This window comes from Hemitrygon akajei, chromosome 3, assembly GCF_048418815.1.
Source record: "Hemitrygon akajei chromosome 3, sHemAka1.3, whole genome shotgun sequence".
NCBI lineage: Eukaryota > Metazoa > Chordata > Chondrichthyes > Myliobatiformes > Dasyatidae > Hemitrygon > Hemitrygon akajei.
The window spans coordinates 23,460,802-23,484,078 of NC_133126.1; the positions used below are offsets into that span (position 1 = coordinate 23,460,802).

The 23,277-nt window shown below is 43.2% G+C and overlaps 1 protein-coding gene across 47 annotated transcripts in view; it reads left to right on the forward strand.

The window, feature by feature from the left end:
- nrxn3a (neurexin 3a) overlaps nucleotides 1-23,277 on the forward strand; it is a 2,216,268-nt gene that overhangs the window by 1,995,128 nt on the left and 197,863 nt on the right. For all 47 annotated transcript variants that reach the window (XR_012098174.1, XR_012098175.1, XR_012098176.1 and 44 more), the window contains one exon: nucleotides 8,249-8,420. Coding sequence is in view for 41 of the 47 variants with exons in the window: in XM_073039307.1 (XP_072895408.1) it covers nucleotides 8,249-8,420 (172 nt within the window). In the remaining 6 variants the exon portion in view is untranslated. The remainder of the gene's footprint in view (nucleotides 1-8,248; nucleotides 8,421-23,277) is intronic.

Genomic DNA, 23,277 nt, shown 5'->3' on the forward strand with positions numbered 1-23,277 from the left:
TATTAAATAAAGCAGCAACAGATAAGGAAGATTAATTGCTTCATTGGCTGTATGCGCCACAGAATCCTAGCCTTGTCCAAAGGATAATGACCACCTTTGGGTTCAGGGATATAGCTCTTCTTCAGGTCAACTTGGCAATGAGAATTTCTTCCTAGAACGTAAGAGCAAGGATGTAATGCTGAGGCTTTGTAAGGCAATGGTCAGACTGCACTTGGAGAATTGTGAGCAGTTTTAGGCACCTTGTCTAAGAAAGGACGTGCTGGCAGTGGAGAGGGTGCAGAGGAGCTTCACGAAAATGATCCCAGGAATGAAGGGGTTAACATATGAGGAGCATTTGATAGTTCTGGGCCTGTATCCACTGGAGTTGAGTAGATTGAGAATGGATATCATTGAAAGGCTTAGATAGAACTGATGAAGAGAGAATGTTTCATATACAGTAGTGGGTGAGTCTAGGACCAGAGGGCACAGCCCCAGAATACAATACTGACCATTTAGAACTGGAGATGAGGAGGAAGTTTGTTAGCCAGAGGGTGGTGAATCTGTGGAATTCATTACTGCACACAACTGTGGAGGCCAAGTCATTGGGTATATTTAAAGCAGATGTTAATAGGTTCTTGATTAGTAAGAGCGTCAAAGGCTATGAGGAGAAGACAGGAAAATTTAATTGAGAGAGATTATAAATCAGTCACGATGGAATGAAGGAGCAAACTTGATAGGCCGATGGCCTAATTCTGCTTCCCGCAAACATCTATGGTAGCTGTTAACATAACACTTTACAGAGCCAGTGATCGAGATTCAATTTCTGCTGCTGTCTGTAAAAAGTTTGTACGTTCTCGCTGTGATCACGTGGGTTTCTGCCAGCTGCTCTGGTTTCCTCCCACATTCCAAAGATCTATAGGTTAGGGTTGGTAAGATGTGGACACGCTATGTTGGTGGTAGAAGTATGACGATAACTGTCGACTGCTCACAGCACATCTTTAGACTCTGTTGATCGTTGACAAATAAGATGAAGATAAGATTAAGATTAACTTTATTTGTCCCTTCTACATTAAAACAGTTAAATATATCATTTGTGTCAAATCACGTCAGTGAAGGACAGCCAGGAAGTGTCACCATGCTTCTGATGCCAACATGGCATGCCCACAACTCTCCAACCCTAACCATGTGCTTTAGGAATGTGGGAGGGGAGTGGAGCGCCCAGAGGAAACCCAATGTGAGAATGTACGTCCTTGGGGGAAATACATCAGAAGTTGCAATTCACATGAATCTCCCAAGAGCCTGTGTAATTGCAGTACAAATGTTGGAGTGTACTGACGATTGAATGTATCCGAATCAGAACTATCACTGATATATGCCGTGGCGTTTGTTGTTTAATGACAGAAGTACACCACAACTCGGAACTGATTCTACACACGACAGATTCACTTCCAAGGACTCTTTACAACTTGTGTTCTCAGTATTACTTGTATTTTCACAGTTTGTCTTCTTTTGCATCTGGGTTGTTTGTCAGTCTTAGTCTCTGTACAGCTTTTTTTTCCAAAAAATTCTATTGTATTTCCTTTTTTCCTGTACATGCCTACAAGAAAATGAATGTTAAGGTAGTATACAATAATATATATGTACTTTGATAATAAATTTTACTCAACTTCATTTGCCCCATCGCTCCCACAACCTGTGGACTCACTTTCAAGACTCTTCATCTCAAGTCTACAATAATGCTTTTTTATTTATTATCTTTTTCAAATATTTGTGTTTGGACAGCTGGCTGTCTGCCCTGTTGATGCAGTTTTTCATTGGTTCCATTATGGTTACTGGATTTGTTAAGTATGCCAGCAAGAAGTTGAAACTCAGGGTTGTGTATGGTGACATATACGTAGAGTACTGTGCAAAATTCTTCAGCACCCTGGATATATATGTATGCCTAAGACATTTGCACAGCACTATACTCTGATAATACATTTTCTTTGAACTTTGAAATTTACCTTGAAAGTTTAAGCAAAATAAATAATTAAATAGTACAATAGAGGACCAATGCGTTAGTGCCCATGGTTTCATGGACTGTACATCAATCAGATGGCAAAGGGGGAACAAGCTGTTCCTAAAACATTGAGTGTTCTTTGAGGCTTGAGACTTCTTTGCATGAGATCCCTCCCTAACCATACACAGAAAATCTGAAGGAACTCAGCAGGTGAGGCAGCAGCAATGGAGGGAAACGAACAGTCCACGTTTGAATCTCTGAAGTCCGCCTGAGAGTGACGCCTACAATCAGTTTTCCCAGCCTCTGTACGACTGGTTTCTTTTTACTGTTTTATTTTCCCAAATCTCCTGTACTTCAAAGGTCAAAGTAAATTTATTATCAAAATATGTACGTCACCACATACTACACAGAGATTCATTTTCTTGCGGACATTCACAGTGGAACAAAGAAATACAGCAGTATCAATGAAAAACTACATTCAAAGACTGACATACAACCAATCTGTGCAAATACAAAAAGATAATAACAATCAATCAGTAAATACATATATATATATATATATATATATATATATTTGTACTGAGACTATGAGTTGTAAGGTCCTTGAAAGTGAATCCATAGGTTGTGGAATCAGTTCGGTGTTGAAGTTAGTGAAGTTATCCACTCTGGTTCAGGAGTGATGGTTAAAGGTTAATATTGTTTCTGAAACCGGTGCCTTGGAACCTAAGGCTGCTGTACCTCTTTCACAATGGTAGTAGTGAGAAGGGAGCATGGCCTGTGTGGTGGAGGTACTTGATGATGGATGCTACTTTCTTGCTGGCAGTGTTCCTTGTGGATGTGCTCAATGGTGGGGAGGGCTTTTCCTGTGATGGGCTGGGCTGTATCCACAACTTTCTGTTCTTGTCCATCGGTGTTACCATCCATTGGTCTAGCAACATCCCCTCCCATGACTACAAAATCAAATATCCCAGTTTTGTTATCTCCCATTCAATCATACCACCAACTTGACAAAGGAAGTTCGCAATTGTCTCAACTGTTCATGTGAAGAATTTTGCCCCTGGCCACTCCAAAGCTCTCATTTTAAAAGGATGTTTTTGTCCTGGATTTTCCCATATTTCGTTATGGCATCTGTGGAGGGGTAAGAGTTCCAGAACATCCCTATTTACTCAGTGCAAAGATTGCATCAGACACCCAAACCTTGGCAATGCAGATAATTGAATTACAGGGATCGCTAATCACTTGAGAATAAAAATAACATTTCTGTCAAAGCTATCTTCAAGTAACATTTATCAAGATACTAACAGATTTAGGGATTGTGTCTTTATTTAGAATTCGGTATAAATTGTGTTAGTAATCAGCAATCAGTTCATTATTGTCATAGGTGTCGAGATGCATACTTCTGTGTCATCCGTACAGACTGGTCTTGGTATTGATTCATTATTGATATTGGTAATGTTAATGAGGCAGCCTACAGAGAAGAAGTCATCACCCTGACACAGTGGTGTCCAGAAAACAATTTCTCCCTCAGTGTTGCAAAAACAAAGGAGCTGGTTGTGGACTACAGGAGGAATGGAGACAGGATAATCTCTATAGACCTCAGTGGATCTGAGGTTGAGAGGGTGAACAGCTTTAAGTTCCTCGGCATACACATGACCAAAGACCTCACATGGTCTGTACATACTGGCTGTGTGGTGAGAAAAGCACAGCTGCACCACTTTCACCTCAAACAGTTGAAGAAGTTTGGTATGGGCCCCCAGATCATAAGAATTTTCTATTGAGGCACAATTGAGAGCATCCAGACTGGCTGCATCACTGCCTGGTATGGGAACTGTACTTCCCTCAATCGTAGGACACTGCAGAGAGTGGTGTGGACAGCCCAGCGCATTTGTAGATGTGAACTTCCCACTATCCAGGACATTTACAGAGACGGTGTGGTAAAAAGGGCCTGAAGGATCATTGGGCACCCAAGTAACACCAACCACAGGCCATCAGACTGATTAATTCATGCTGATACAATTACATTTCTATGTTATATTGACTCTCCTTTGTACATACTGTTTATAATAAATTACTATAAATTACACATTGCACATTTAGATGGAGACGTAATGTAAAGATTTTTACTCCTCGTGTATATGAAGGATGTAAGTAATAAAGTCAATTTATTTTTATTTGGGTGGTCATAAATAATAAAAATTTATTATTTATTTGGGTGGTTTATTATTGTCACATCTACAAAGATACAGTGAAGAGCTTGCCTTATATACTGTTCAAACAGATCAAGTCTACACAGTGTATTCAGATAGAACTAGGTAAGAATAAATGAATAAAGAATAAAAGAATGCAGAATAAAGCGTAACAGCTACAGAGAAAGTGCAGAGAAGATAAACAATAAAGTGCAAGATCAAAACAAGGTAGGCTTTGAGATCAAGAGTCCATCTTATCAGCCATGACTATTAACTCCAGAGAAAGATGAGACAGGTTTCCTTTGGGCTCTTGCTATTCTTCCTCTATTAACATAGAAACATAAAAAACTTACAGCACAATACAGGCCCTTTGGCCCACAAAGCTGTGCCGAACATGTCCTTACCTTAGAACTACCTAGGCTTACCCATAACCCTCTATTTTTCTAAGCTCCATGTATCTATCCAGGAGTCTCTTAAAAAACCTTATTGTTTCCGCCTCCACTGCCGCCAGCAGTCCATTCCACTCACTCACCACTTTCTGCGTAACAAAAAACTTACCCCTGATGTCTCCTCTGTACCTACCTCTAAGCACCTTAAAACTATGCCCTCTCGTGTTAGCCATTTCAGCCCTGAGAAAAAGCCTCTGACTGTCCACACCATCAATGCCTCTCATTATCTTGTATACCTCTATCAGGTCACCTCTCATCCTCCGTTGCTCCAAGGAGAAAAGGCCGAGTTCACTCAACCTATTCTCATAAGGCATGCTCCCCAATCCAGCCAGCATCCTTGTAAATCTCCTCTGCACCCTTTCTATGGCTTCCACATCTTTCCTGTAGTGAGGCAACCAGAAGTGAGCACAGTACTCCAAATAGTGTCTAACCAGGGTCCTATATAGCTGCAACATTACCTCTTGGCTCTTAAACTCAATCCCATGATTGATGAAGGCCAATGCACCCTATGCCTTCTTAACCACAGAGAACTATTAACTAATCTTAACTATTCTTCAAACAATTGAGTTGGAGCTCTTCCAGGTGCTTCTCTGAGGTGGTATTGAGGGGTGGAACGTAGTAGGGATGGAAGTCTTCTTTATGTGAGACAAACAGCTCCTTTTTTCTGTATCTCGAGTTGTAGAGGACATGTCCCCAGGCTAACTGAAGGGGTCAGATACTCCATACTTGGAGTCCAAAGTGAGTGTATATATTTTCCATGAGAAACAAAATGAAAGAAATGGCAGACCCTGAAAGTCTGAAATAAATACAGAAAAATGTTGGAAAAATTCTGCAGGTCAGGCAGCATCTGCGGAAGGATGATTAGTTTAGGTTTCAATTCTGAGACCCTTCAGCAGGACAGTATCTTCACTTTACACTTTTAACGGAAGGGTCTCAGAGTTGAAACCTTAACTGTTTCCCTTGCCACCAATTCTGCCTGACATGTTGAGGGTTTCCAGTGTTTTCCTGTTTTTATTTCAGATTTCCAGCATCTGTAGCTCCTTTTAATATTTTTTCCACTTCATACCTTTCTGTTGCCAGCAATATTTCATCAAAGCAGAGCAGGTCACATTTGGCAAAGAGTTGATGTATGTCCCCAGGGTCACAAACATTTATTCTTTTCCGCGATGCATAAGAATGGGGAAGTACTCCTCGTGTGGCTTTGTAGCTTATTGTGATTTTTGAGCTGCTGTCTCAGGCGCAGGCCAAGTTGGCACTGGAACTTGAGAAGCCAAAGCAGGTTGCAACTGAGAGAACAAAGATAAGGAGGAGCAGGAAGAGATTACCCCCTGGGAGAGAGGCAAAGCCTATGTGTTGGACTGTAGGCTTCGGAGTGGAACCGAGAGATTATCAAAGAATATGAATTGAGGATTGAATTTGGCTCACTGTGAGATGGCAGCAATGCCAAACTTTTTTTTGTAACTTGTTCAGTTCCTACCCTCTTGAAATGCCTTCTTAAAATCTGCTGATGAAACCTCCAGACAGGCCACAATGCAGCAAAGATGCAAGTAGCACCAGGCACTGGTGACAGCAAATTTAGAGAATATTGTATACAGTTCTGGTCAGCTACCTACAGGAAAGATATGAATTAGCTTGAAAGAGTTCAGAATAAATTTACGAGAATGTTGCCAGGACTTGAGGTCCTGAGATGTAAAGGAAGGTTGAAAAGGTTAAGACTTTATTCCTGAGTCTACGGGAGAATGAGTGGAGATCTTATAGAGGTTTACAAAATGATGAGGGGTATAGGTAGAGTGAGTGCATGCTGGCTCCCCCCCCCCCCCCCCCACCCCAGGTTGGGTGAAACAAGAACTAAAGGGAAGAGATTTAAGGTGAATTTGAGGAGGAACTGCAGCTAAACGAAGACGCATTTGGAAAGCTCTTGGGTGGCTTGTAGTGTCACACTTGGCATAAGATTGGGGCTGTCTGTAAGAAGTTTATGTGAACATGGGTTCCCTCCGGATTTTCTTCCACATTCCAAAGTACAGTTATGGTTAGGAAGTTGTGTGCATGTTATGTTGGTGTCAGAGGCATGGCAACATTCATGGGTTGCCCCCAGAATTTCACTGATGCGTTGAAAAACAACACATTTCAATGATGTACATGTGACAATGTTAATCTTCATCTCTATAAATATCCTGATATTCCTGATCTTCAAACTGCTCCTCCCTCACTTCCATCTGCCACACTCCCCACGCTGACTGAGTTAGACACAGTGGCGTGATGCTATCACATCACCAGTGACCCAAGTTTAATTTCCACCGCTGCCTGTAAGAAGTTAGTACGTTCTCCCCGTGACCACGTGGCTTTCCCTGGTACTCGAGTTTCCTCCCACATGCTAAAGATGTATGGGTTAGCAGGTTAATTGGTCACGGGCTCGTCGGGCCAGAAGGGCTGGTTGCTGTGCCGCATCTTTAAATAAATAAAATAAAGTCTGTGAAGTGGTTCAGGATGTCCTGAAAGAAGTTACAGGTTATTTTAAAAAAACATTCGTTCCAGTCGATAGACTCACTTCAAATTTTATTGCCTCAAACAAAGAACTGATTTGTTACAGAAGAGACACTAATTATTGAACAAAAGTAATATTATGAGCATGGTAATGGTCTGAGCCAAATTGATTTGCTTTGCTCTGTCCACTGAAGTGCTGCACTAGACAATTCATTCTCCTGAATTAGCTCTTGTACTGTATAGCCTTCATATTTTTAAAATCAATAAGGGTCTAAGTGCTTTGCCTATCTCTCCTTAGACTTCCGCCTGTGATTACAAAGATGTCAGAATTCCATAGCACTTGCAATTAATGCATTCCTCTCAGTCTTCTCAGTTCGGGTGTCCACCTCACGGGGAATCTTCAGCAGAGGTTCCACTCGACTGTCAGAGCTATTTCCCAGGGGGATAAGTTCTGCTTCCTGTCTCCCGCCTGGCCAGACTTCCAGGATTATCCTAGATTAATTTCTCCTGCTGGCAAAGGCTAGAGGGAATGAAACATTCAGAGAATTGTGTCTCTCTTTTTATTTTTTAACTGCTTCCAGTTATTAATAGACACGTAGGATCAGTATCAGGATTATGACATCCTAACCTCAGTGTTGTCTGTGTGTGGAAGTTGCCCGTTCTCCCTGTGACATTGTGGGTTTCCCTAAGTGAAGCTCTGTTTCTTCCCACATCCCAAAGACATTTGTGCCGGTAGGTTGACTGGCCACAATGAACTGGCCCCAATTTGTGGACGTGTGGTAGTATCTTGGGGCAAGTTGATGGGAACATAAGGAATACATGCTGATAATGGTCTCCATCACTTCACTAGCTGAAGGGCCTGTTTCTGCGCTGTATGAATCTAATGCAGGAGGTGAACACCATGGTGTCTGCACAGTGAGATCCCACCAATGGCCAAATGACTGAAGTTCAGTTCCCTCCCATCCTGGTCTCTCCTTTCACACCTGAATCATAGTTTCTTTTCATTCAGACATTACAGCAGTGTCATCTGTTCTCCGAATAATGACCCCCCCCCCCCCCCGCCCAGCATGCAGCAGGCCACCAGTGCATTCCACACAAAAGCTATGTCCTGCCAGGCTAACGAAATACTTCCCATGTTTATTTTCTCTCAGGAACAAGGCAAAATCAGTGTCGTCTTTAACGTGGGAACAGAAGATATTGTCATCACGGAATCCAGCAATGTGGTGAACGATGGGAACTATCATCTGGTCCGCTTCACCAGGAACGGGGGCAACGCGACCCTTCAGGTGGACAACTGGGCTGTCAATGAGTTCTATCCTTCAGGTGAGTGGTGTTTGCCTTGTCCCGACCCTTCACTTCTCAAACAGCGGACACTTTTGAAACTGTCGTGTAATAGTGATGATGCAACAGGAGTACCAAGTCCCTGTTTGTAGGACCCAATGGTTAGGAAGTGGACCTCACCCTCTCCCTCTCCCCTGGAAAAGCATTGCGAGGAACAGCTGAGATACAGTTAAGGGCTAGTAGGGCAAATGTGAGGGAGAAAGAAAGATGGGGTAAATGGAGTCTGGGTTTGAGAAGACTTGTGTCAAGTATTCATACCAATATAGAACTGTAGTGTTGAATGGACTGGCTTGTGTCGTGTACTCATACCAACATGGAACTGTAGTGTTGAATGGACTGGCTTGTGTCGGATATTGATACCAACATGGAACTGTAGTGTTGAATGGACTGGCTTGTGTCGGATATTGATACCAACATGGAACTGTAGTGTTGAATGGACTGGCTTGTGTCGGGTACTCATACCAACATGGAACTGTAGTGTTGAATGGACTGGCTTGTGTCGGATATTGATACCAATATAGAACTGTAGTGTTGAATGGACTGGCTTGTGTCGGATATTGATACCAACATGGAACTGTAGTGTTGAATGGACTGGCTTGTGTCAGGTACTCATACCAACATGGAACTGTAGTCTTCAACGGACTAGTTTCCCTGCTCTAAATTCTTTGTAGATCCAGCAACATGGTAAACAATGGGAACTATCATCTGGTCCACTTCACCAGGAACGGGGACAGTGCCACCCTTCAGGTGGGCTTCAACTGGGCCAGCGGGATAGCATAGCGATTAGCTCAGGGCTGTTACAGCGCCAGTGACCTGGGTTCAGTTCCCACCACTGTCTGTAAGGTGTTTGTACGTTCTCCCCATGACCACATTGGTCTCCTTCCACATTCCAAAGACGTATGAGTTAGCAGGTTAATTGGTCCTATTGGGCGGCGTGAGCTCATTGGGCCTGAAGAGCCTGTTACAGTGTTGTACCTCTAAATAAAAATTAAATTAAATAAAATACCAGTCGTAAGACTAGAAGAAATAGGAGCAGAATTAGGCCATTTGGCCCATTCAGTTTGCTCTGCAATTGACATATGAAGACAAAGTTGAGTTTACTGTAACATGCATGTATACCTATACACAGGTGCAATGAAAAACTTACTTATAGCAGCATCACAGGCACAGAGCATCTGAGACACATTCGCAATATAATAATAAATTAAATTACACAGAATTGTACTAGAAAGAACGCAATAATAATATTAAATGTCCTTTATAGTGCAACTTTCTCAAAGTAGTCATAGTGTTTCTATACTGAGGTAGCAATTAGGGTTGTGCAGGTTGGTTCAAGAACTGAATGGTTGAAGGGAAGTAGCTGTTCCTGAACCTGTTTGTGTGGGACTTCAGGTTCTATATTTCCTGCCCAATGGTAGCTGTGAGAAGAAGGCACAGCCCAAATGGTGAAGGTTTTGATGCCTTCTTGAGGCAGCATCTTAACTGTGAGTCGAACTGTGCCGAGTTTTAATAGTCACGAGGCATTAGACATGATAAAATGGTGATAGTAATTACATTAAGTAAAGCCAGAACTGCCTGCCTTCCCATGTTGAAAGACACATTCAAACATCGGTTATTCCTCAAGACCAAAGTCTGAATATTCCAATCCATACCTTATTATGGGGCTTCACAATATCATAGCGAGTAGCAGAGTCACTTTGCAGTGCTAGCTATTACCTATCAAGGTTCGATCCCTACCACTGTCTGGAAGAAATACCAGGTGGTAGGTGAAACCGGGAGAGAGGCTGGTGTGAAGTAAAGAGCTGGGAAGTTGATTGGTGATGGTGATAAAGGTGTGGAGAAGGGGATTCTGATAGGAGAGGACAGAAGACCATGGAAGAAAGGGAAGGGGGAGGAGCACTAGAAGGAGGTAATGGGCAGGTAGGGAGATAAGGTGAGAAAGGGAGATTCCCTCACCATTTGAGAGAATGTGTTGCTTGTGTTTGTTGCTTTGGATTTCCAGCATCAGCAGCTTTCCTTGTGTTTGAGCACCAGGATCGGTACCGGCTGCATTGCCACAGCTTCCTTTGAAGGAGTAGTTTGGTTTGGGAAATGATGCCAGACATGTTGTTGGGGAGAAGTCAAAGTCAATGAGGAAAAAAGAAATCCCATTTAATGGAAGAGGTTTGATGGCCCCTAGAGAGGCAACTTACCTCTTTGTCCATTTGGATAGCTACATAAACACCTCTCAAGTTCCTGTTAAAATCAGGATCTGTTTTATTTATTTATTTACACATACAGCATGGTAACAGCCCTTTGCAACCCAATGAACCCACACTACTCAATTACACCCATGTGACTAATTAACCTAATATCCTGTACTTTGGAGTGTGGGAGGTCACAGGGAGAGCAAACAGTGATGGATGTCCTTACAGACAGTGATGGAGTTGAACCCAGGCTTCCGGCACTGTTATCTCGTTACTCTGACTGATACGCTACCACGCTGCCCACAACAATTGTGCTTAAACACAACAATAAACAGGAAGCTGCTTGTTGAGTTAGTTTCGGGTTTATTGGATATTGTAATGCCAAGCTGTTATTTTGTATTTTATTGCTGATGTATGTCATGAAGTTTGATGTTTTGTGGCAGCAGTGCAGTGTAAGAAATAAAAAATTACGAATGCAGCAGCTAGAATAAGTCTTTACAGCACCAGCGATCGGGACTGTTGTCTGTAAGGAGTTTGTATGCTCTCCCCGTGACTGCGCGAGCTTTCTCCGGGTGCTCCAGTTTCTTCCCACGTTTCACAGGCGTACAGGTTAGTACGTCGTGGGCTTGCTATGTTTTTGCCGGAAGCGTGGTGACACTTGTGTGGTTGCCCCAAGCGTGTCCTCAGACTGTGCTGGTCACGGACACAAATGGTGCATTTCACCGTATGTTTACTGTATATGTGACAAATGAAACCTATCTCTGAACTTTAAATGAAGTGAAATAAACAGTGTAAAAGAAATGTACCAAGGCAGTAAACATGCAAGTCTGCCCCCAGTATTCAGTTCCCCAATCCTGGGGAAAAAGGTGGTGCACATTGACCCTATCCATGCCCCTCGTGAAGGAGGGGAGAGTGGAAAGAGTGACCGAAGCTGGCAGGTGATAGGTTCAAAGTCCAAAGTACAAGATTCAAAGTAAATTTATTATTAAATAAGTGGAGGCAATAAAGGGCTCCAGTTGATGAAATATGACGGGAGAGGAAGGTGGAGCATGGAAACAAATAAGGGAGGTAGAGGAGGGCAGATGGGAACTAATAGGAAGAGTGTTGGGGAAATGGGCAGATGGGTGGAGGAGGGGAAAGAGGCAAGGTGATGGGGACTGGGGTGAGTGTAGGAGGAACCAGGTAGATGAGCAAGAGAGTGAAATGAAACTGAGTGGTAAGAGAGAGAGAGAGAGAGAGAACATCGATAGGAGAGTTTTAGAAGTCCAAACTTAGGTAGATGGGACTAGCTCAGGGGCAACACGGTCAGCATAGATGAGTTGGGCTGAAGGACCTGTGTCCAATGCTGTATGACGCTATGACTGTTCTGGGACAGATTGAATCTTTCCCCAGTGATCAGAAACTTCCACGCAGTTCACCAGTCTGAATTTTGGGGATATGGCCACAGAGTTGCTTCCCTCATTTTGGCCAGCTTCTTTTAGGTTTTTAAAAAAATTCTCATGATGACTATTGCAGCAAAGTTTTCCAACTCAATCAGTTTTCATTGAGGAGGGGTTGAAATGTCATTTTAAGGTGGAACATTCAACACTTCAGGCACAAAGCTGCAGTGTTTAGATGAAAACTCACAAGAGACGATAGCGTCCCAGCCTCACGCTGTGTGTTCTTCCAAAGGTGGGAGTTGTGGTGATAAAAATAACATATTGTTTCCTGCAAAGTCTCTCTCACAGGCTCTGAGGATCAATATAGCTTTTGTGAAAAAAATATCACACTACACTTTTCCACCGTTGAGCTTGAAAAGAAACAAAACACTGGTGTATTTATGGCAACTCCTACATTTTTCACAGAACTTAGAGGAGGTATTTTCAGCCAGTGAAACATGTTAAAAGTTTAGTAGGTCCTATAATGGAAAGAGATCCTATACCGATATTTTCTAGTCTGAACAATGTTGATGAGGGTATTATAATGTAATGGTGGGGCAAGGAGAGAAGACCATAAGACCTAGGAGCAGTTTTAGGCCATTCAGCCCATCAAGTCTGCTCTGCTATTCCATCATGGCTAATTCCAGATCCCATTCACCCCCAAATACCTGCCTTCTTGCCATTACCTTTGATGCCCTGACCGATCAAGAAACTGTCAACTTCTGCCTTAAGTATATCCACGGACTTGGCTTCCACTGCAGTCTGTAGTAGAGAAATCCACAGATTCACTGCTCTCTAGCTATAAACAAAATCCTCCTTACCTCGGTTCTAAAAGGTTCCCCCTAATTTTGAGGCTGTGCCCTCTAGTTCTGGATACCCCCACCTTAGGAAACATCCTCTCCACATCTACCCTATCTAGTCCTTCCAATATTCAGTGGGTTTCAATGAGATCTCCCCAGCATTCTTATAGATTCCAGTGAGTACAGGCCCAAAGCTGCCAAACCAGTCTCATATGTTAACCCCTTCATTCCCAGCATCATCCTTGTAAACCTCCTCTAGACTCTCCCCCATGACAATGCATCTTTTCTGAGATATGGGGCCCAAAATTGTTGACAATACTCCAAGTGCAGTCTGACTGGTGTCTTGTAAAGCCTGAGCATTATCTCCTTGCTTTTATATTCTATTACATAAGAACATATGAAATAGGAGCAGGAGTTGGCCATCTGGCCTGTCGAGCCTGCTCCGCCATTCAATTGGATCATGGCTGATCTGGCCATGGACTCATCTCCACCTACCTGCCTTTTCCCACAACCCTTAATTCCCCCACTATGCAAAAATCTATCCAACCTTGTTTTAAATATATTTACTGAGGTAACCTCCACTGCTTCATTGGGCTGAGAATTCTATAGATTCACCACTCTCTGGGAAAGGTGGTTCCTCCTAATCTCCATCCTAAATCTACTCCCCCGAATCTTGAGGCTATGTCCCCTAGTTCTAGTCTCACCTACCAGTGTAATAAATGCCAACACTGCATTCGCCGTCTTTACCACAGACTCGACCTGTAAATTAACCTGGGGATCCTGCACGAGGACTCCTAAGTCCCTCTGCACCTCCGATGTTTGAACCTTCACCTCATTTAGATAACAGCCCACACTGTTGTTCCTTTTTCCAAAATGAATTATCAGGATCAGAGAAACGGAATCAGAGTTTTCAATAGGAAGCTTAATATTTGCTTGAAAGAGAATAATTTATGATAGAGCCTACCAGGAGGCAGACTGGTATGATGGGCTGAATGGCTGTTCTTCAACAATTCTGACATGTCCACTGGAATCATAAGACCATAAGATAAAGGAGCAGAATTAGGCCATTTGGCCCATCGTGTCTGCTCCACCATTTCATCATGGCTGATCCGATTATCCTCTCAGCCCCAGTCTCCTGCCTTCACCACATATCTCTTCATGCCCTGATCAAGAATCTATCAACCTTGACTTTAAATATACATAAATACTTGGCCTCCACAGCTGCCTGTGGCAATGAATTCCATAGATTTACCACACTTTGGCTAAAGAAATTCCTCCTCATCTCCATTCTAAAAGGTCACCCCTCTATTCTGAGGCTGTGTCCTCTGATTTAGACTCTCCCACAATAGCAAACATTCTCTCCACCAAGGTCTTTCACCATTCGGTAGGTTTCAATGAGGTCACACCAACACAGGCCTCTGTGGAACACCACGAGTCACCAGCAGCCAGCAAGAAAAGATTCTCTCTATTCCTACTTTTTGCCTCCTGAGCCACTGGTGTATCCTTGTTAGAATCTTTCCTGTGACACCATGGGCTCATAGCTTGTAAAGCAGCCTCATGTGTGGCACCTTGTCAAAGGCCTTCTAAAAATTCAAATACAGAGCATCAACCAATTCTGACTACAGCCTATTTAATCATGTGTCTCCAAGTACCCTGAGACCTCATCCTTAGTAATCAATTCCAACATCTTCCCAGTCACTGAGGTCAGACTAACTGGCCTATAGTTTCCTTTCTTCTATCTCTCTCCCTTCTTGAAGAGTGCAGTGACATTTGCAATTTTCCCGTCTTCTAGAACCATTCCAGAATCTAGTGGTACTTGAAAGATCATTACTAATGCCTTCACGATCTCTTCAGCCACCTCTTTCAGAACTCTGGGGTGTACACCATCTGGTTCAGGTGTCTTATCTATTTTCAGTTTCCCAAGAACCTTTTCTCTGATTATGGAAACTTCACACACTTCATGCTGCCTGACACCGGAAACTTCCACCATACTGCTAGTGTCTTCCACAGTGAAGACTAGTATTCATTGGATTTATACTGGTACTGGATTATTAAGATTAATTGGCCACTTGGGTTTTCTTCAGGTGCTCTGGTTTCCATTCACAGTCCAAAGACCTACTGGTTGGTAGGTTAATTGGACTTTGTAAATTGTTCTGTGATTAGGCTGGGATTAAGTCGGGGAGTTGCTGGGCAGCGCAGTTCAGATGCCTGGAAGGGCCTGTTCTGCACTATATGTCAATTAAAAAAAACAATAAATAACTAAATAATTAAAAGTAAAATTTAATTATCATTCAACCATACATGAATATAGCAATTCAAAGCAACATTCCTCCAGAGCCAAGGTTCAATAGCATTATAAATAGTGCACAGCACAAATGGATACAATTTCAGAAAACGCACACAGTCACAAAGAAAATAATAGCTCCCTGAGTGGCATGACTGTAGTCCTGGTCCAGCTTGTTCTTCCACTAAGTGAACACTAGAGGGCAGCACCGAGTGAATGCCAGAAGGACGCACCGACTGAACACTGGATGGGAGGGGCCAGGCACCAACCCAGCCCAGATTCCAGCGTACCCCGCAGAGGCTCTCCCAGGTGCCTTGGTGTCTCTCCGCCTGGATGGCAGCAACAGGCAAGCCTCAGCTTTGGCATAGTCCTCACCATAACAGAGGCAATGCAGCTCCACCTCCATTGGCCTTGCCAATGCACCAGTGAACCAGACCTAGATTATCAATGTCAAACAGGGTCTTGTGATCCCAATGAAAATGCCCATGACAACCATTTGCAGCGTGCGCCACCACGGCTCAACAGTACACGCAAATCCAGGTGACAACACAGTGATGGTACTCCAAAAGTCCAGCTCAATGGTACTCATTGAGCAATTCACCAATGGGATACTTGACATTCTTAGTATCCAGCAGTGACTTGCAATTGTAGAAAAGACGCGCAGGATGAACGAGTACACCTTCGACTGGACTTGCGTCTGAGCACGTCACCATCTTACCAGAGTTGTCACATGCACCGAGATACAGTGAAAAGCTTGTGTTGCAAACTGTTTATAGAGGTCAATGCATCACACCGTGCATTGAGCTAGAATAAAGAAAAACAATAACAATGCGGAATAGAGTGCAACAGCTACAGAGGAAGTGCAGTGTTGAATAGAGTATGTTCTGTCCCATCCCGCCCCATATTTCCACAGCTGGGACCATAGTGTTGGATACGGGAATTGCAATCGGAATTGCTTTATTGTTGTCCATTACACCGAGGTGAGTGAAGAGTTTCCCTGGCTTACTGGACATACAGATCAATGCAATACACAATGCATTGTGGTGGTGCAAGGTGAAACACTACATAATCTAGAACAAAGTGTAAAAGCAACCAGACAAAGTGTTGTGCGGGTAACTGATAAAGTGCGAGATCGTAACAAGGTAGACTGTGAGGCCAAGAGTCCACCTTATCGTATAACAGGTCTGTTCAAGAGTCTAATAACAGTGGGATAGAAGCTGTCCTTTAGCTTGCCCACGCAGTTGGAATATGTTATGAATGCACAACATTATAAGGTGAGAACATACACTGCCTATAAAAAGTATTCATTTCCCCACCCCCGGAAGTTTTCATGATTTATTGCGTTACAACATTGATTTACAGCACTGGATTTAATTTGGGTTTTTTTTGACACTGATGAACAGAAAAAGACTCTTTTGTGTCAAAGTAAAATCACATCTCTGCAAAGTGATCAAAATTAATTACCAATATAAAACACAAAATTATTGATTGCATAAGTATTCACCCGCTTCAAGTCAGTATTTAGTAGATGCACCTTTGGCAGCAATTCCAGCCTTGAGTCTGCATGGACAGGTCTCTATCTGCTTTGCCCATCTGGACACTATAATTTTTCCCCATTCTTCTTTACAAAACTGCTCAAGCTCTGTCAAGATTGCATGGGGATCATGAGTGAACAGCCTTTTTCAAGCCCAGCCACAATTTCTCAATTGGATTGAGGTCTGGACTCTGACTTGACCACTTCAGAGCATTAACTTTGTTGTTTTTAAGCTATTCCTGTTTAGTTTTGGTTTTATGCTTGGGGTCATTGTCTTGCTGGAAAACAAATCTTCTCCCAAGTCACGGTCTCTTGCAGACAGCATCAGGTTTTCTGCCAGGATTTCCCTGTATTTTGCTGCATTCCTTTTACCTTCTACCTTCACAAGCCTTCCAGGGCCAGCTGCAGTGAAGCATCCCCACAGCACGATGTAGCCACCACCAGGCTTCACAGTAGGGATGGTGAGTTTTTGATGATGTGCGGCGTTTGACTTATGCCAAACATAGCATTTAGTCTGATGGCCAAAAAGCTCAATTTTGGCTTTATCAGACCTTAGAACTTTCTTCCAGCTGACCTCAGGCTCCCACATGTCTTCTGGCAAACTCTAGCCGAGATTTCACATGAGGTTTTTTCAAAAGTAGCTTTCTTTTTGCCACTCTCCCATAAAGCTGTGACTGGTGAAGCACCCGGACAACAGTTGTATGCACAGTCTCTCCCCTCTCAGTCACTGAAATTTCAAGTCAAGTCACTTTTTGTAACTGCTCCAGAGTTTTCATGGGTCTCTTGGTGGCGTCCCTCACTAGTCCCCTTCTTACACGGTCGCTCAGTTTTTGAGGACAGCCTGCTCGAGCCAGAATTACAGCTATGCCTATTCTTTCCATTTCTTGATGATTGACGTCACTGTACTCCAAGGGATATTCAGTGACTTGGAAGTGTTCTTGTATCCATCTCCTGACTTGTACTTTGCAATAACCCTTTCACAGTATTGCTTGTAGTCTTCTTTTGTCGTCGTGCTGTAGTTTTTGTCAGGATACTGACCCACCAGCAGTTGGACCTACCAGCCACAGGTGTATTTTTACTACAATCAATTAAAACACCTCGACTGCACACAGGTGATCTCCATTTAACTAATTATGTGACTTCTAAAACCAATTGGCTGCACCAGTGATGATTTGGTGTGTCATATTAAAGGGGGTGAACACTTATACAATCAATTACTTTGTGTTTTATATTTGTAATTAATTTAGATAACATTGTAGAGATCTGTTTACAGTTTCACATACAAAGTCTTTTTTTGTTGATCAGTGTCAAAAAAGCCAAATTAAATCCACTGTAATTCAATGCTGTAAAAAAAATAGAACATGAAATCTTCCAAGGGGAAGGGGGGGGGGGGAGGAATACTTTTATAGGCACTGTACCCACTGAGCCACAGCTGACACAAGACTTGTCCACTCACTCTGAGCTCACGCAAAGCCGATCTGCCAATCCCAATTGTGGAGATGTGCCATCTGACCCAATTCAGTGTTGACATTCAGATTTGGGCTTACTTATCACATCTCCATGTTAACGTGCAATGAGATGTGTTGTTGGCTTTAACAACCAACACAGCTTAATGCTGTGCTGGGGCCAGAAGCAAGTGTCCCCACACATTCCGGCGCCAATATGGCATGGCCCAGAATGCCCTGCAGAATCACATAGGGCTCAACACATCAGAACACAAGCAACAAAAGCAGGAGAAGCCTCTTTCCTCCCTTCCTTCCATTCGCCCACTCACACACGCAGAGTCCTCCTACGCCAGGAAGACTGCCACTCTCCAATCTCCAGGCTTCACCCAAAGGGTTCAAAGATTCAAAGGTCCAATTTAACGTCAGAGTAATGTATACAATATACAGGTACATCCTGAAATGCTTTTTCTTCACAAACAACCACAAAAACAGAGAAGTGCCCCAAAGAATGGACGACAGTTAAACGTAAGAACCCCAAAGCTCCCCCCAGCTCCCCTCCTTCCTGCGCATAAGCGGCAGCAACCAACAATCCCACCTCCCCTCATCAGCAAAAACAAAGCAAGCATTGGCACCGCCACCGAGCACTCAAGTGTGCGCAAAGCAATAGCAAAGACTTCACGTTTCACCCAGTATTCGACATCGCACAGGTTCTCTCCCTCCCTAATAAGTCTCCATTTTCCCAGCGATCAGGGAGAGATAACCAGCAACTTGCTGGTTTACAACATTTAAAGTCCTTTGCGTTGTTTTTTTTTCTGAGCTCTGTGCCCGAAGATCACAAAGATCCCGGGTCTTCAGGCCCACAGCAGTAGATTTTCCAGCTCCCCTGATGATGCACAGGTCTCCTGCCGTGACACTGACCCTCGATCTGCCCGTCTCTAGAGCCCCGAGATCTTAGGCTTCCGAATCCGAGCCCGACTCTCAGGCCGAACCCTTGGCGTGCTGATAAACACGGGTCCTGAAACCCCGAGAACGGACCCACAAAGAACCGAAGCCAGTGTGTAACTCCACATCAGGGTCCTTTAAAGAACCCTGAAAGGGAAAAATAAAGATATTAAAAGTGGAAATAGAGCTGTTTTTGAAGATGTAAGCAAAGGAGTCGCCGTTTAGCGCATTCTTAACTTGGCTGTGTCTCCCCAAAGGGGTTACCTCACCAGGCCATTCTTTTCTGCGATCGCTATGGAACGTGTTCAGTCTCTAATATAGATATTTCAGCAGCAAATCTGTCTTCCAGTGCTGAGGAGGTGCTATAGTGTGTGGGAGGACACTGTTGATCAGTCACAGCTTTGTACTGAGGCCCTACTGGTCTCCCAGGAAGATGTAAAACATCGGGGGAATTGTCACTACTGTGCCAAACAGTATTTACAGTATATCGCAAGGGAAAACCTGAATGTTAGGGCACTGAGGAATGCAGTAGAACAGAGGGATCTGGGAACACAGATCCTTAATTCCTTGTAAGTTAGTGTCACTGGTAGTTTCATAAAGAGAGCTTTTGGAACATTGGCCTCATAAATCAAAGTATTGGGTGCAGGAGTTGGGACGTTATGTTGAAAATGTTTAAGACATTGATGAGGCCTTATTAGGGATATTAGGTACAGCTCTGGTCACCTACCTACAGGAAAGATGTAAGTAAGATTGATAGAGTGCAGTTAAAATTAACAAGGATGTTGTTGGGACTTGAGGAGAATGAAGGGAGATTTGGTAGAGGTATACAAGATTATGAGGTGTATAGATAGGGTAAATGCAAGCAGGCTTTTCCCACAGAGATTGGGTGTGTCTAGGATGGAGGTCATGGGTTAAGTGTGAAAGGTAAATTACATAAGGGGAACCTGAGGAGGAAACTTTTCACTCAGAGGATGGCAAGAGCTGCCAACCAAAGTGGTGGATGTGGGTTTGATTGCAACATGGAAGAGAACTTTTGATAGGTACATGGATGGGTGGGGTATGGAAGGCTACGGACTGCGTGCAGGTCAATGGGACTAGGCAGAATAATAGCTTAGCATGGACTAGATGGACTGGGAGGCCTATTTCTGTGCCGTACTGCAAAATGGCTGTATTAAAAACCTAATTTTCTGGTCTTCCTTTGTGAAGTCTCTCTGTGTAGAAAGAGGTTGCACAGGCAATGTAGCACTTTGCAGTGTCCTGTAGCTGTAATAATGCTTATTCATTCCTCCCTTTTTAAAACCAGCCTTTCTGAGAACTCCCTTTGAAAAGCCGAAAGGAAATGGCGGAGGATAATTCCTGCCCTGACAAATGAAGGTGTAATGATGGCGATCAGCACACTCAGCCTCTCTCAGCAGGGTCAGGCCTGTAACAATCATGGCTCCGCAGCTGTGACCGGGAGCCTCCCACAGGGAGACTGGAAGCTGCCGATGACATCCAGAGCCCACAATGTTCATCAGTGTCAGACACTGCCGACATTGTACAGTACCGGAGGGGAAAAGCTTTCAAAGGGACTTTCCCTTCTGAAACAGACACCACAAGCTATAATCTTCTGTGGAACCTGTTTCTGCTCGTGGTATATTTCGAAATGTTGGGAGTATCAAAGGGAGAGGGAGAATCCTTCGTTGCACAATGACCCCATTTCCGGTTGGGTGCTGAATACAATCCCCATCAAGTTAAAGTTGATTCTCATGGACATATTCAAGGTACAAATGCCATGAAGGTTAGCCACAGCAGAACAGTGAAGTATATAAACTTCAATAAATATAAGTCATACGGAACTACACAACAAAGAAAGAAATACAGTGACACAGAGGACACTGGAAATGTGGAACCTGGCCAGACCAGGGTATTAAGGGTGGAGTGCCAATGCAGGTGGATTGAGTGATGTCACTTGAACAAAGAATATATATCCAAAGCACGGTAGCATAGTGGTTCACATAATGCTATAATATATTGCCAGCGGTTGGGGTTCAAAACCCACTACTGTCCGTACGGAAGTTGTACAATCTCCCTGTGACCAAGTGGGTTTCCTTCAGGTTCTCCTCTTTCTGCCCACATCCTAAACATGGGTGGGTTAGGGCTAGAGAGTTATGGGCACGCTATGCCTGTGCCAGAAGTATGGTAACACTCACGGGCTGTCCCAGCACATCCTCAGACTGTGTTGGTCATCGATGCAAATGACGCATTTCGCTGCATGTTTTGATGTACATGTGACATACAGAGCTAAATGTTCTTATCTTTAAATTCTGCTGGAGAAAAATCAGAATCACGTTTAGTACTGCTGATATAAATTGTGAAATTTGTTGTTTTATGGCAGCAGTACAGCGTAATAAATAAAACAAGCTGTAAATTATAATAAGAAATATAAATATAACTAAATAAGTTGTGCAAATAGTGATATAGTGAGGTAGTGTACATGGGTTCATTGTCTGTTCAGAAATCTGATAGCGGAGAGGAAGAAGTGATGGCTTTCATCAAGGGATCTATGCAATTAGGCAATTCACTTCACAGCTCTTAATTAATCAAAGCTTGCACTTTATTGTTGGTGCACAAATATCTGTGTAACGATGTTGACCCCTGGCCAACAACTTAAAACATGAATTCTACTGTTCACTCTGTACCAATACTCACTCAGAGCACTTCTCCAGTTTATAACACTGAAATAGGGAATCTCCCATTGGCCAGGTGATTGACCCTTCTTCTCCCAGCTCCTGTGTGGGGTTCTTCATTGTGATGGTTGGTCTCGAGAGCTCGAATGTTGTGTTTCGATCTGATTGGATCTGGCCTGTCTGGTGAAGATATGTCAGCCCCCCATTGGCTGTAGTCCAAGCCAGCAACATTCTATTGTCCTTCTCACTGGTAACAACTTGTAGTTAATGTCTCCTTGTTCTGAATCAGAGTAGTCCAGCCAGTTACAAGGCACAGGTTACACAGGTCAGACACAGACTCCACTATCCATAAACCTGCACGTTCTCTCTTTCCAAAGGTTCACTTTACTGTCAAAGTATGCATGTACAATACAACTCTGAGATTCATCTTCTCCAGGTAGCCACAAAATGCAAAAGTACCATTGTAGTTGCTGAAAGAAAAGAACTCTTCACAATTAACTTCTAATTTTGAAATTAGTTCAGCAGAATTTCAGGAGCATCGTGTCTACTTTAAAGCACTTTGATACAAGACAGCTCATAAAATAGAGGTTACAGAGAGTCCATTCCTTCAACACATGACAACAGCAAAGACAATTGATTTGTCTATTTCCACTGCTCTTGATTCATTCAACCTCGATGTTTTCTTCCATATTTCAGTTTCTTCATGGCCAACAGAAGTTGTCCCTAAAACATTGTGCCTTGCTTTACACTCCAGTGCCACCTCCTGGATGGTAGCGATGAAAAGAGGGCATGTTGCAGGTGATGGGGGTTCCTTAACAAAGGATGCCAGCTTTTCTGAGACATCGCCTTTTGAAGATGTACTCGATGCTGGGAAGCTGAGTGCCCATGATGGAGCAGGCTGTGTTGGTAACCCTTTGCAGCTTTTTCTGGTCCTGTGCAACATTACAGCCAGTCAGAATGCTCTCCACAGCACATCTGTAGAAATCTGCTCAAGAAGCTCAGTATGTCACTCCTGTTATACCCACACATTGTTGATACCTATAAGTACTTGAACATTGGGATCAGCCCAGAGGAACAGATTGTTGGGTCTGGAGATAGAACAGGGTGCCAGAGTAGCATAATGATTAGCTAATTCCAATTTGGGGTGTCGGAGTTCAATTCTGACCACCGTCTGTAAGAAGTTTGCAAATCCTTCCCATGAGTGTGTGGGTTTCCTCCCCCCATTAAAAGACGTACCAATTAGATTCATTGGTCATTGTAAATTTTCCTGTGATTAAGCTAAAGTTAAATAGGTGGCAACAAAGATTTTATTGCCTATTTACAGTGGTGAAGTTAACAACTGCCTTTTCCAAACCACAGGCACAAACTACCTGCACAAAATTCAATGGATCCTGAAGGAGAGCAGGCTGGAATGAAGATTGACAATAATGTGTTGTGACAATAGGACTTAATCCATAAAATTCACATTGTCTATTGATGATCAGTAATCTACTTTGAAATAGCCTAGTGTAGCAGGTTTTTAAAATAGTGCACAGACACATCACTTTCCCAGCAAGGGACT